The sequence below is a fragment of the Anastrepha ludens genome, chromosome 6 (genome assembly GCF_028408465.1).
Source record: "Anastrepha ludens isolate Willacy chromosome 6, idAnaLude1.1, whole genome shotgun sequence".
Lineage (NCBI taxonomy): Eukaryota > Metazoa > Arthropoda > Insecta > Diptera > Tephritidae > Anastrepha > Anastrepha ludens.
In genome coordinates, this window is record NC_071502.1 from 98843362 (window position 1) to 98858331 (window position 14970).

At 40.2% G+C, this 14970-nt stretch overlaps 1 protein-coding gene across 3 annotated transcripts in view; it reads left to right on the plus strand.

The window, feature by feature from the left end:
• Window positions 1-14696, plus strand: part of LOC128866043 (tyrosine-protein kinase receptor) — an 86816-nt gene extending 72120 nt beyond the window's left edge. For all 3 annotated transcript variants that reach the window (XM_054106510.1, XM_054106509.1, XM_054106511.1), the window contains exons 4-15: window positions 1249-1456; window positions 1526-2011; window positions 2438-2930; window positions 6008-6195; window positions 6261-6438; window positions 6501-6795; window positions 6860-7493; window positions 7582-7683; window positions 7796-8003; window positions 8111-8714; window positions 8778-8978; window positions 9199-14696. In XM_054106510.1, coding sequence (XP_053962485.1) covers window positions 1249-1456; window positions 1526-2011; window positions 2438-2930; window positions 6008-6195; window positions 6261-6438; window positions 6501-6795; window positions 6860-7493; window positions 7582-7683; window positions 7796-8003; window positions 8111-8714; window positions 8778-8978; window positions 9199-10305 — 4704 coding nt within the window. In that variant the 3' untranslated portion in view covers window positions 10306-14696. The remainder of the gene's footprint in view (window positions 1-1248; window positions 1457-1525; window positions 2012-2437; window positions 2931-6007; window positions 6196-6260; window positions 6439-6500; window positions 6796-6859; window positions 7494-7581; window positions 7684-7795; window positions 8004-8110; window positions 8715-8777; window positions 8979-9198) is intronic.
• Window positions 14697-14970: the final 274 nt, after the last annotated feature.

The window sequence follows — 14970 nt, forward strand, 5'->3', positions numbered from 1 at the left end:
GTGAGCCATATTCTAGGACGTTACCCTGCAGTACGACTTAAAAGCTATTGGTGAAACCAACTGTATGTTAAAGTATTCCAAAAAGGAGGTAGAAAAAGGAAATCGTTGCATTCTTCTAAGTGAAAAGGTGAAGCAGGTGGTTAAACCTTTTCTGGATATTTATGGACCAAATACGGTATCGAAAGCAGTATCAAAGCTATGGCTCCAATCATTTCGTTCTGATAGTAAGGAACGTTCAAACCGGGGTACGCTCTAGCAGCTTAATCGTCGAAAATGTCATTGAAATCGGTTGGTGCTGGTGGAAGAATGAAAATATGACTGAGTTTCCCCCACTACGACAAGTAGGCGTCATTAGTAGCCTAACGATCCACATTCTTGTATTACCTTTTTACATTGTCTCTGTCGTACCTTCTACTGAGTTTCTTTATTAACTTTAATTTCTTTATTAACTTATGAAGAAACGAAAGGTCATGAATATTTTTTGCGTTTTCTTTTCCGAAATTTATTGTTTACTTTCCACGTTTGCAGAAGACTCTAAGGCTAAGGAGTATCTACTCTTTAGATACTTTCACTTCACGTGGCTAAGATTCTTGGTTCCTTCTAGCTACGCTTGAGGAGTTGTCAAGCGTAAACATTAGCTGCCTGTGAAACTCTCTTTGTCTTCATTGTCCTTTAATTTGTTCACTTTCCTCTCTCGTTTAATAGTATCTCAACGAATAACTTCCTAGCCTCCTTCTGGGCGTACCATTTAACCTAATTTCTTTTTCTTCTTGATTGCCGCGATAACCGATAAAGCGATATTTACCGAGTTTAACAAAGCGTGTCTGTCTTTTCTTTCTCGGTCTAACCGGCACCAGGTGGAAAAACCCAAGTGAAGCCAAGCCATCTCTTTCTCTGCTACCACCAGCTGGTACCGCATTGAACACTTTCAGAGCCGAGGCGTTTGTATCCATTCGGACGACATGAACCAGCCAAAGTAGACGCTGGGTCTTTACTCGCTGCGCTGTCTATGTCGTCGTAAAGCTCATACAACTCATCGTTCCATCGCCTGCGATATTCACCGTTGTCAACGTGCAAAGGTCCAAAATCTTGGGCAGAATCTTTCTCTCAAACACTCTAAGTGACGCCTCTCCACCTAATTTACCCTAACTTAGTTTACTTTACCTAGTTCTGCATACAAATTTGATCTATTAAATATTCGAATTGCTTAAACCTGCTACAATGTTTCTTCTTCTTGTTAATTTACAGAGTCCCTATGAAACACAGACTGATGCCCCTTCTTCGGAAATTGAAGATCAGCTTGGTGTGAAATGTACATTTGAAACGCCTTGTGCTTGGAAATGGACAGAAGATTTACCAGATGGTTTCCAAGTGATAAGCGGCAAAGAGCTGGTGAAGATGAATATGACTGGTCTATATCCAGGGCCAATTGCCGACACGACTGAAGATGCGAATGGTATGTACAGACATAAATTTTTTATCAAATTGTAAACCTCCTTTACTCAATGCACCCACACCACAACAGGCCACTTTCTATACGCACGTCTACTACCCACCACTAAGCAGGTGAATCTCACTTCACCACAATTCAGCACCACTATGGAGAAATGTTTCCTCGAAGTGTACATGCATCAGAGCGATATGAGCCATGGAGTTTCGCGTGTAGTCGTCGAACCGATGCATTCGCAGGAGAGCCCATGGGTGCCGGCAGAAATCGTGGGTGACAACTATCGTCAATGGGGTCGTAAATTCTATCGCCTTGGACGCATAACACGTGACTTTCGCATTATTTTCGAGGTAGTGCCAAAGATGGGCAACATCCAGAAGGCGCATGTGGCTATCGATAATTTACGCATGGTAAATTGTTTCCCAGAGGGTACCAAGTCAGAGAAGTGCAGCACATCGCAAATAAAATGCATGGCGAATAAGGTGCCGGTTTGTATACCGTTACCGCGCATCTGCGACATCACCAGAGACTGTGATGATGGCGAGGATGAGTTGCTCAATTGTGGTAAGTGATCAGCAAAGTGTAAGGGAGAATTTGTAGAGATAAGAATATATGGGCACTCGTATAAAAAGAAGAGTGTGGAATTTGTGTGCTGTTGCTGTTGAATGATAGCGGCTATTAATGTTGAAATAATTTTCATAAATGTCGCTGATTGCTACTTGACTGCTGCGCTAGCTAAGACAAACGGGCTTTACACAAATGCCTGCATACTCACACAGACGCACAGTGGAGCGCTATAGTGGTTCAGTGGCAATGTCAAGTTAATCACGTTTGAGCGACATTCATTAGGCGTGAAATGCTAAGTAGCTACAAGCGACTTTGAAACTAGGAAAAGCAGGAAACATGCACGCCATATCACATATTTTCTCACATCACCAAAGCTTAAGCCATTCTCATTGACTCTGTTCTTTTCTTCACGTATGTACTTAGATAAAATTCCTTACGGCGGACGTTGTGACTTTGAAGACGACTGGTGTGGTTGGCGTGATTCGGGCAGAACGGTGCTCACTTGGTCGCGTCACACTGGAGCTTCACCCACACATGACACTGGACCGGATGGCGATCATACACAGGAACATCTGCTGAATGCCACCGGTGGCTATTATATGCTCGTCGATATGAATCAACATATGAATAATTCGGAAAAGGCTTCAATGATCGGTTTTGCCAGTAATGCGTTCATGATCAGTAAAACTTTCAATCCTCCGCCACTGGTGCATGGAAACCCCAATTCACCGTACAGAAACTCGTGTGTTGTACGCTTTTATGTGCATCAATTCGGCAAGAATCCGGGTAGCATCAATTTATCTGTGGTCGAGATGAAGGAGAAGGAGAATATTACGACAACGCTTTGGTGGAGCAGTAAAAACCAGGGCGGCGATTGGCTACGCGCTGAGTACCTACTGCCCAACATCACATCCAAGTAAGTGTATAAGTATATGTTATAGTACATTTTATGAGATAAAATCTTCGAAACACTCGTAACTTAAACGGGTATGAAATTTGGAAGTGGCAAAAGGGTTTAATGAAAGTAGAGAAGTAAATGTTCAAGCCCTACACCCAAAGTATGTTGTGTTTTTTGCATATCAGACTTAACTTTATGTAAGAAGCGATTCATGATTCAGCAACTGTGTTACGCGTTCCCGTCTGAGTTATATTAATTATCACCCTAACCTGGGGCGGCCACCGTAGACGAATGGGTTGGTGCGTGATTACCATTCGGAATTCACAGACAGAACGTTGCTTCGAATCTCGGTGAAACACCAAAATTAAGAAAAACATTTTTCTAATAGCGGTCGCCCCTCGGCAGGCAATGGCAAACCTCCAAGTGTATTTCTGCTATGAAAAGGCTCCTCATAAAAATATCTGCCGTTCGGAGTCGGCTTGAAACTGTAGGTCCCTCCATTTGTGGAACAACATCAAGACGCACACTACAAACTGGAGGAGGAGCTCGGCCGAACACCCAAAAAGGGTATACGCGTCAATTATATATATCTAACATGAGTTACTTATCACCCTACTTAACTCTACTTCCTAAGGGCAGCATTCATAATTTTTCCGCGCCGTCTTATGGGGTTTTCGATAATTCTCAAATCTTTAATCTCTATCAGCATAATTTGAGTTTACTACCCGCGCTGCCGACACATCCCTTGAGCTACTCTTATTTTGAGCTCATATTGAGTGTTATAAGAAATGTGTCTCATACATCCGCGAAGACCTGTAGATGTGTGGAGAGAGCTGTAGGTGCCTTCCAAGATCGGAAACCTCTTTCTTCTTCTTCGAAACCCGTTGTTCTTCTAGAAAACATTTCATTTGAGGCTGATGCGACACTTTTGTGCGCCCTGTATAAATTTTTTAGGACAGTTGGTTATTTTAGAATTTTTTCCATTTTCCCAAAGTTGTGCTTCGAGTTAAAAGTTAGTCATAACTCTGTTAAATATATTCCAGCATAAAACATATCTTCTAACCAGTCTGCTCAGAGTTGATTGCAAAAATTTTGTATAGATGCGTCGAGGGCAGTAACTTTGACTCTATTTTGTCTGTTCACCACATTATAGACAACTAATTCGATGTACACATTTAGTTTTGAGCCTACGAGAACGTTGAAACCTAAATTGTGAGAGTCTCAGTCGTGAAGAGATGCCTTTTTTTGCTCTGCATCATTCACTTCTGGGAACGGAAGTACTCAAAGAGCCTTATTGTAGTACTCGACTAACGGAACGTCGGAGTAGGAAATTACGGAATTAATTTAGGGGGCCGTAGCCGCAAGGTTTTATACAAGGTGAAGCCCAAAATAAACAAGACTGAGCTAAAATAGAAACAACAGGAGCTTTGATCTGATAACTTCGAGTTTATTTATTCCAAACAATCCCCTCTAGCCTCGATATACTGTTTTGCGCGATCTAAAAGCTTTTCGAAAGAGTGTTTCAGGTCATTGACCGGAATCCGGAATATCCTTCAGAATGTCTGTATAAGCCTTTTGGATGGCCTCTACGGACGCAAAACATTTTCCTTTCATGGCCAAATGCAATTTTCCGAATAGGTAGAAGTCACAGGGAGTCATATCAGGCGAATACGGTGAGTGATTGATGGTTAAAATGCGATTTCTAGTCAAAAAATCAATCACAAGAGTGGATCGATGAGCTGGTACATTATCACACAATAAGCGCCAGTTTCCTCCTTCGCGGTATTCAGGGCGAATTCAACGAATGCGATGCAACAAATGCTTCAAAACGCCAAAAGCAAATTGCATTGACGGTTTGGACCGTTGGAGCGACCTCCTTGTGGACAATTCGTTAGGAATCGTGAAAACAAATGACCATCGACTAGATTTTTGACTTTTTGACTTACATACAGGGAATGCTGCTGGAGCGACAGTCCTTGGCCGGATATAAATCCGGGTCGCTTCGATAACGTAGAACCGACTGTCGTGGAAACATGACTCGTCTGGGGCCTTCCATTCGGCACTTTGACGCTTAGTTTCAGGTTAATGCTGGAAACATCACGTCAATGTTATAACATCAGTTACAATGTTATAAAGGGAGTTCTCGTCTTTTCTCCCCTCTTCAATGAGGTCTTTCGAATGTTGAATTCTGAGCAATTTTTGGTCCTCAGTTAACTTGTGCGGAATGAAACATGTACAGACCTTTCTTAAGCCCAAATGATCAGTTAAAATGCAATAAATCAATGTTTTGGAGATATTCACCTCCGATTCCATGAATTTCAAGGATGATTTCGGTTCAGTTTTGATAAATTTACGAACACTTTTTACGGAGTTTTCGGTGATTACTGATTCTCTGACACGAGATAGACAATCATTGCCATAAACTTTTTTCAACAATTCAAATGTTTCGGTAAACGTTTTACCGATTTTACAACAAAATTTGATATTAGCTCTTTGTTCGAAACTCATTTTTGTACCGATGACACAAACATGCTGACTCTTTAGACACAATAACTTCGCTTCCATTGAACTGAATGTCACCAAACTTTCATTGGAAGTCAGCTAGGGATGTAACTTCCAATGCACTAATTCATTAGAGAGATGGCGCATCAAAAACATTTTTATGACGTTAGTCTTGTTTATTTTGGACTTCACCTTCTATATGACTATCATTCGCTATATCACAGGGACGAAACCCACTGGCGACATTAAATACCAAATTATAGAAAAAGTTCTATCCCATATCGGTCGTCTCTGGACAAGCAACGGCAACCTATAAGAAAATTTTTGACTTGAAAAGACTTTCATAAAAACCGTAGCCATTCGGAGGCAGACAAACTGTAAGTTTCTCTATTAGTCGGACAACAACAAAACCAACCCCACAAATGGGAGGAGAAGCTTCAATCTTACTAAGCTTCTTCTGTAAATGTCATTAATTCCATTGCTCTCACTTTTCCAGACCATACCTTTTACCCAGTTTCAATAACTGTTTGTAGTTTTGATGGGCGATTTAGTTCTCCTATTATTTTTAAAATAATTTTTCATTTTCGCAACAGATATTATCTACACTTTGAAGCCCGCATGGGTATGCGCATCTTCTCAGACGTTGCTGTCGATGATGTTTCCTTAAGTCCTGAATGTTTTGGCATAAACATACCGAAAGAGCATCTCAACGGGTACAACTACTGGGATGTACGGCACAATTTCCGGAGCCCATCACATCGAGACTATGAACACAAACACTGTAAGTGCATTTTAATCACTAACGACTTGCAAGACCAGATAAGAACGTTGGATTTTCTCATACAGATCTAGAGTTAACAACGTGCGATACGCGCGGTATGATAGGACCGACACAGCAGCAATGTGAGACCTCTTACAAGGAGAATAATCAAAGTCATGTACTAAAGGAGGTGCGCATCGTCGAAGATCAAAGTTCCTACAAGGGCATGCAGAAGTGGAAAGTACCACACGAGGGTTACTATACGTGAGTGAAACCTAATTAATAAAATGAGTTTCTTTGTTTATAGTTTTGCTTTGGTTTTTCAGCATAATTGCTAAGGGTGCCAGTGGTGGTCTCGGTTCTGGTGGTGTTGGTTCGTCGCGTGGCGCCATGGCAGTTGCTGTGCTCGAGCTGCACAAGAATGAGGAACTCTATATACTTGTGGGCCAACAGGGCGAAAATGCTTGCATCAAGTCGTTGAGTGTCAAAGAGGATGGTTGCGGCCCCGATGCAGAATTGGACTTGAGCAAATACAGCTTTAGTTCAAAGCAGCATATGGTAAAGAATATTTATATTGAGAATGGCGCTGGTGGTGGAGGTGGTGGGTCCTACGTTTTTCTGGTAAGTTCAACAAATTTGAAATATTGTGAATTCAATTTTAATGAATTGATCTGCAAACACACAGCTCAACTCTGCTAAGAACGAAGCTGTGCCACTGATGATAGCTGGCGGCGGTGGTGGTCTGGGCATAGGGCAGTACGTTGATGAAGACTTCCAGCATGGTCAAAAGCCGAATCCGATACGCCTCGGCGTTACAGGGCAAATCCACGGAGATCAAGTGAATTTGAAGACCGCTGGTCCAGGTGGCGGTTGGCGCGCCAAAGTCGACCAAGCGTTGAGTCCCAGGTATGGTGCTGCTTTGCTGCAAGGTGGACGTGGCGGTCATTCTTGCTACGTCGAAGTAATGGGTAACAATGAAAGCACTATAAATAAGCATGGGCAAGGCGGATTTGGCGGCGGTGGCGGTAGTTGCAATACTGGTGGCGGTGGCGGTGGCTATGCCGGTGGTGATGTGTATCTAAATAAATCCAATGGCGAGGGTGGCACATCATTCATCAGCACCAGTCGCAGCTTGAAGGAGTTGAGTGTTGTATACGAAGGTGCTAGCAGCGGTGCCGGTTCGGTAATCATTATACCGGCAATCGAGGGTTGCGGTTGTGATTATCGTTGCATTGCATTAGATGAATATCGTTCCTCGGTGCGCTGTATTTGTCCCGATGGTTGGCGGCTAAAGCGTGATAACCAAACAGCATGCGAGGGTAAGTTGGAAAGACTGGAGTGCGGTTCAATGCCGGGCCGTGTTGTAGTATTTCAATTTCTAATCTTTTTTTTTGTTTTTGTTCGCAGTGATTTCTGAGGAGCGCATACCCTTCTCATATCTCATGGGATTCTTTATATTCCTGGTTGTGTTACTGGGCGCTGCTCTTACAGCGCTCATTATTATTTTGTGTAAGTTGAAAAAGAACGAAGGATACTCTTTATTTTACATTTTATATAAAAGATATGCATTCATGCTGATGGACGAGTATTTCTTAAACGAAACCCACATTTATCTTTCCAGACAATCGATATCAGCGTAAAAAGCAAGCCAAGCTGCGTCACAAAATGTTACTGGAACAGGAACTACAACTCAGCCGTTTGCGACACAACACCGAAGACTCTACCCTAACTAACTTTAATCCTAACTACGGTTGCGATGGCATACTTAATGGGCAAATTGATGTCAAGCAGTTGCCACAAATCGCGCGTGAAAACTTAAGACTCGTAAAGTAAGCAAAGACAAGTTATGCTTGAAATTTTATTGATATAATTTATGCGCTCCTCCATCTCTCTCTACCTTTTTTCTTTACTTTACTTTTCCTTTACACTTCCGCAGGGCGCTCGGTCAAGGCGCTTTTGGCGAAGTCTACCAAGGACTCCATCGTGCAAACATGAATGATACCGTGGAATTGCCTGTAGCCGTAAAAACCTTACCCGAAATGTCTACACGTCAAGCGGAGGAGGACTTCCTAATGGAAGCAGCCATTATGTCGAAATTCCATCATCCCAATATGGTACTTCTTCTCGGAGTTTGCTTCGATAGGCATCCACGTTTTATTGTGCTCGAGCTACTATCTGGCGGCGACTTGAAAAACTTCTTGCGTGAGGGACGCAACAAACCGGATCGTCCGTCGACTCTACAAATGGGAGATCTCTTCTACAGCGCACGAGATGTAGCCGAAGGTTGCAAATATATGGAAAGTAAACGATTCATACATCGCGACATAGCGGCACGTAATTGCCTGCTGAGCACCAAAGGTCCGGGAAGAATTGTGAAGATTGCCGATTTTGGCATGGCGCGGGACATCTATCGCAGTGACTATTATCGCAAAGGTGGCAAGGCTATGCTGCCTATTAAATGGATGCCACCAGAGGCATATGTAGATGGTATCTTTACAGCCAAAACAGATGTATGGTCGTTTGGTGTACTACTATGGGAGGTGGGAATCGTAATGATTAGCGAGTGATTGGAAAATTCTTACTTGAAATATTTGATTTTGCAGGTCTTCAGCTTAGGCATGATGCCATATCCAGGTTTACAGAACCCCGAAGTCATGAAATTGGTTGCTAATGGTGGCCGCTTAAGCGCACCACCCGGTTGTCCAACGGAGATTTATCGCATTATGGCTGATTGCTGGAATCCCACACCAGAGGATCGTCCCGACTTTACTAGTCTAAGAGAACGGATTATAGCACTTATCGACGTAAGTACGAAATCGCAGACTAAAGCGCGGAGTGAGGGGAAAGAAGAAGGACTGTTTCTTCTTAATTGAACTTCTGAGACTTGAACCTTGAGAAGGAAGAAGGACTGTTTCTTCTTAATAGAACTTCTGGGACTTGTACCTTGTTTTCATTGCATAGATTATCCATTTTTCATTATTATTATTTTTATTCACGTTTCCTTTTCTCTCCACTTGCTTACAGGCTCAACTAGGCAAACTGGAAGAACCTCTACCACCAAGCTATTTTCGTCCGCTCTCAACCGACCGTGATCCGGCTGCAGTGCGCCCAACGGGCAGCGAAGAATTATGCTTGCCCATGCCCGGCACCTCGGATTACCTGATACCGCTGGCCAACGGCGCGAAAATAGATCTCATTGCCAAGATGAACTATGCCAGCGCTGCTGGTTGTGCACCAAATGCTAACATGGCCGTAGCCACCACATCGAAAGCCAGCAGCGCCAACATCTGCACACCGCCAGCTGTCGCTTCGCCTGAGGTACCTAAAAGTACAGCAAAACTGGATGCTACGAATATAAGCGGCAAGGATTGCTGGGAAACATCTTTCATTTTGCCAAACTCCAAAAGCGATCAGCCTTTGCTGACTGGCGCAGTAGGTGGCGTTGACCCGCTATCCACCAACGACTCATCGTGCAGCATTAACGGTAATAGTGTCACCAATAATATTTCCAATGCCACCGGTAATGTGAACAGCGGCCACAGTAGCAGCAGCCAAACCTCTCCAATAATGCACAACGGCATCAAAATGAGTATGCTCAATCATAACAACAACAACAATAACAACAGCAGCAGCAATAATAATAATAATCATCAACACGCCGTACACGAAGCAGAGGAAGCGAAACTTATAAGTTTGGATACACCACAACCGACGCCGACCACCATACAGCCGCCACTATCATTCTCCTCGCAGCTGGACGGCATCACACTTGATCCGGCGGCGCTCACCAAAAGTCTGCAGCAGCACAAGGCTGGCGCAGGTGGTGTTGGCAATTCAGTTGCCTCCTCATCCTATGCCAACATACAGATGATGTCGTCGTCGGTGAATGCGCCGCATAAACTGGCCGGCGCAAGTGGCATAGATGTAGTCAAGGAGCTGCCAAATGGTGGTGGGGAAAAAATTAATGGCATGGTCGATGCAGCGCTGTATAATGGGCCATCCGGCAGCGTGTTGAATGGTGTGGCGACTGTAAATGGTAATGGCGCTGCGGTAGCTGACGATACGGCGCCTTTCACAATACAGGGCTACAATGACCGTTACAAGGATAAGCATGCCGAGATCAGCTGTTAGGCTGCTGAACAAAAACAAATATATAAAAATATAATATAAAAACAAACAGCTGTCTAACGGCCGACAACAGTTAAGGCTGAGAGTGTCCAGCTGTTGAACGGCAGTTTGCCGAGGCGATGGCAGCAGCGGCAGCGTAAAACGCAGCCGATGAATGGTCAGCGCGGTGTACAGGGTGTGTTGGTTGTATTGTATTTAATTTTCACACAAAAAATACATAAGAAATATATTTAGTATAAAATGGAAAACAAATAAATGTACGTAGTTATTTAAGTAAACACAAATGTAAAGTCTTAAGTTTAGGTATTACAGTAATACAAGACAACGGGACAAATTCATAAAAAAAAACGAAAAAGAAAAAAAAAACAGAACTGGCTGATTTTTACAAAACCAAATTTAAATACAAATATTTATATTTATTTAAGTAAGTGTTAAAAAAATGAATAACAAATAGATAAAGGCAAACCTAAATTGACAGTGAACTTAAATAAAGACCAAAATAATACGAATAAAAACAAATTCACAATATAATATGGACACTGTAAGATAAAAACAAAAAATGTGTAAGCATAGCTGAGCTAGTTTACGGTTAAAAACAATTTACACCTAAAGGTTAAATGTATAATTGAAAAATCTGCAACTAGAAATACATAAAATAAATATTGTAAGCTAATTTGTTTAAGTTTTATGTGGAGTGTGTGTAAATAGAGTAGTTTATCTATATAAAAATGTGTGCAAAGAATCCATCACAAATAATTGCGTGTAATTTTCAGAATGAAAGGGCCGCATAAGCTAGCAAAATTGAGTGAAAATGACGCATAATTTTATAAAAACAATAAAAGAAACTTTTAAGTTAAAAATCATTTAGAAAAAAACCACAAAAAATTTACTAAAAAATTGTTAATCAACCAGAAGTTTGGGATACTGAAAGAACTGTCGATGATCAGCACGAATTTGATGGAGAGTTGAAGTGAATTTATGTAAATAAATACACGTGAAAGGTAAAAAAAAAACAATGTTATAAAAAATATTATCAATAATTAAAATTCAATTTGAAAGTGAATTTGAGAGTTTTAATTAACTGAATGATGAGAGCGGTATAAATCGCAGAAATATTTAGCTAAGGAAAAGAAGAGCTTTTTTAGTGTTATAGCGATGAGGGGAATAATGAAGAAGAAAAAAACAAAAAACAAATCAATAAAAATTAAATAAAAATTAATAGCTTGTAAAGGTAAATGTGCTTGAGTGACATATGTATTTATGTTGATGCATTAAATGTTAATAATAAATAATAGAGCTAAAGAACATAACAATAAAACACGAAAACTATTTAATGTATAATTAAATTATACGAAAGTAAGAAAGTAAATGTATTATAATTTATAAAAGAAAATACATAACTAAAATATTAGTAAATAAAAACACAAACAAAAAACTAGTAAATAAATAAATAAAATGAAGTGAAATTGCAAAAACCAAATAAGAGCGCAGTTAATTGTTATTCAAAAAATATCAACAAAAATAATAAAAAAACACTAAATGTGCAACACATTAAATACGAAATTAAAAAACTACGAGTGAGAGGATGTTAAAACAAAAATGCAAGCAAAAACATAAAAGGAACGACGGAAATATGCAAATAGTAAATAAGACAGAAAATAAAAGTGGATTGTTGGAAAATAGTTGATAGTTTTAGTCCGCGAGCCAGGGATCATTTTGACCTCATCATTTCATGCCGACTGATTTCAATACTGAAGGCAAACGCCATCCAATGGATGACGAACCCACCGTCAGCTGGTCCAGTAGGGGTGGGTACGTGCGTGGGATGCTGCGAAACGTGTCGAAAAAAAATGTTTAACAACTCATTTAATACCGGCTGAAATTTTTTTTTGTGTATTGTTGACATTTAGTAGAATAAAACAAAATAGTCAGCTGCGCCGTAGAGGGGGGAAAATACGTCAGCTGAACTTGTAAAATAAATTAAAAAGTAAAACTACTTTATGCCGATTGAAATTTTTTTATATAATTTTGGACGCATATGAAGATATAATAATGATGGTCAGGTGCGTTTATAGCAGTGGGAAGACCGTCAGCCGAAGCAAGAATGTATCATTGCGTTCATAGATCTCGGCGGCGCATGGAATGCTTCGGCTGACGGTATTTCCACCGCCATAAACGCAGCTGACTATCATTATTATATTTTCATATGTGTCCAAAATTATGTAAAAAACTTTCAATCGACATAAAGTAGTTTTACTTTTTAATTTATTTTACAAGTTCGCCTGTTCAGCTGACCTATTTCCCCCCACCCCCTCTACGACGCAGCTGACTATTGTTTTTATTGTACTAAATGTTAACAATACATGAAAAAAATTTCACCTGGTATTAAATGAGTTGGTAGAAATTTTTTTTCGACACGTTTCGTACCCTCCCCACAATCACACCCACCGCGGGTGCGCCAGCTGACGTTCACTTTCGTTATTCATGAAAGCTAAATCACAAGTATAGTCAAGAATTTAACGGTATAAAAACGCAGTCCAAAATCGACCCCTGGCTCCCGGACTATTTTGTGCACGTGGCGACTTAATTTGATAATGCCTACCTACGCTTCAAGCGAAAAGGTTACGCTTCAAGCGAAAAGGTTAAATTAGAGGTGACGTAACATAACGCCTTAACGCTACAAACTTAACCGTATCTTAACCTAACGATATTTGCTATCAACTATTAATGGTGCCATAGAAAAACTAAAGACAAGATAACATCAGCGCTGACGAGGAATTTGAATAAATTATTTATACATTTTAAATTGTATTATTAAAAAAATTTAGATATTATTTATTTTATTTTATTATTATTATTTATTTTATTTCATTACTATGATTTATTTTATTAAAATTTATACATTTATTCATTAATATAATGGCTTTACATACCAAAATGCAGCAAATACACAAGCGGCTGTTTATGGTTACGGCGGCGAAAACCCGTAATTCAATTGGTCTGTACGGTTACGGTTATGACTACGGCTTTTGCGGCATGCCACATCTAATCGATTACGGTGTTACCCATAGGTTGATTTTGACAGCAGATTTATGTGATTATAGTTGCAGCATCTCTAATTGAACCTAAAAGTAAGGTTTTCATTTCGATATCAAGCATCTTCGTTACGCCAAGTGTTAGGTTATGTTAGGTTAGGTTAGGTTGAAGCGGTTGTCCTGTGGGACACACTGAGGCTCATAGCCCATTGAGATGCCGCGTGGGGAGCTTTCCCTATTTCTCCTAAAACCAGTGTGTACTTTTCAAAAATTTTAGAATATCTCCTATTTCTGCGGAACTGAGATCTTCCAATTTGTTAAAAAAATGTCTGCCTAGAATAGCAAATCTCCGTCTGGATAGAGCAGGACAATGGCACAGAAGGTGTAAGATTGTCTCTTCTTATTTCTCATCAAGACAACTTCTACAGAAGTCATGTGCTTGCACGCCCATCCTTTGGGCGTGCCTACCTATTAGACGATGTCCCGTTATGACTGAAATCAGTGTGCTAAGACTGTGTTTATTTTGGCTTAGCAAAGGTTCTGTGCGCGTTGTCAACCTTGTCAAGTTTTTTGATGTTCACCCCCTTCTCAAGGGCATTCCACCATATTACAATACCATAGTAGAGAATAGGCCTAACCACTGCTGCGTACAGCCAGTGTATCATTCTGGGTTACAATCCCCATTTCTTTCCAATTAGCCTTCCGCAGTAGTACAATGTCATCATAGATTTGCGTACTCTATCTGCGACTGTGAGGCTCCAATTTAGCTTCCTATCCATTACAAGTCCTAGATGTTTCGCCTTTTCTGTTACTCTAAGTGGTTTCCCTCTTAGGAATATGTGTTTAAGAGCAGGTGTTTTATGTTTCCTGGTAAATTGTATCAGATCGGTTTTTTCCGGATTTACTTCAAGTCCTCGACTCTTACACCGAAGTGATAGTCTGTTGAGGGATCTCTGTTGAAGATCGCATAATGTTGGAAGGTGTTTCCCCGAGATTGCTATAACAATATCATCGGCATATGAAATTATTTTCCCTCCCATTTTTTCAAGTTCTGGAAGACGATTATTGACAGTTAAGTTCCACAGAAGTGGAGAGATTACCCCACCTTGGGGTGTGCGAGTAGCGAATAGACGAAGCAACTGGTTGGTATACATAAATAAACAAATGTTGGTAGCATTGGAAAAAAGCTGCCAAAAATCACATTTGTTTCGAAGCACTTACTGAGTATTGGTAAGATCGCGAAAATTGGCGAATAGCAGAAAAGAGAGTTGGCAGCATTGAAAGAAGGGAGTCATAACAGTTTTATGAGATATAAACATGCTCGCTAGCGGGGAATCTTGCTCGAAGCCTTTGTTGCTTTTACATACAAATTTTTATTTATATTAATTTTTTTAATTTTTTGCTAATAGTTCATATAAAATATTTTTAAATTAAAATTGATAATTGAAATAATAAATATTTACAAAAATTTTATAATAGTTTTTATTTTTTTCTAATATTTTATATAAAATATTTGTAAATTAAAATTGATAAAATAATTAATATTTACAAAAATTGTATAATAATTTCTTAGAAGCCTCCCTGAACTGCAACAAAAATTTAAGTATTTTTTTTCGATAACTCATTTCGTTTC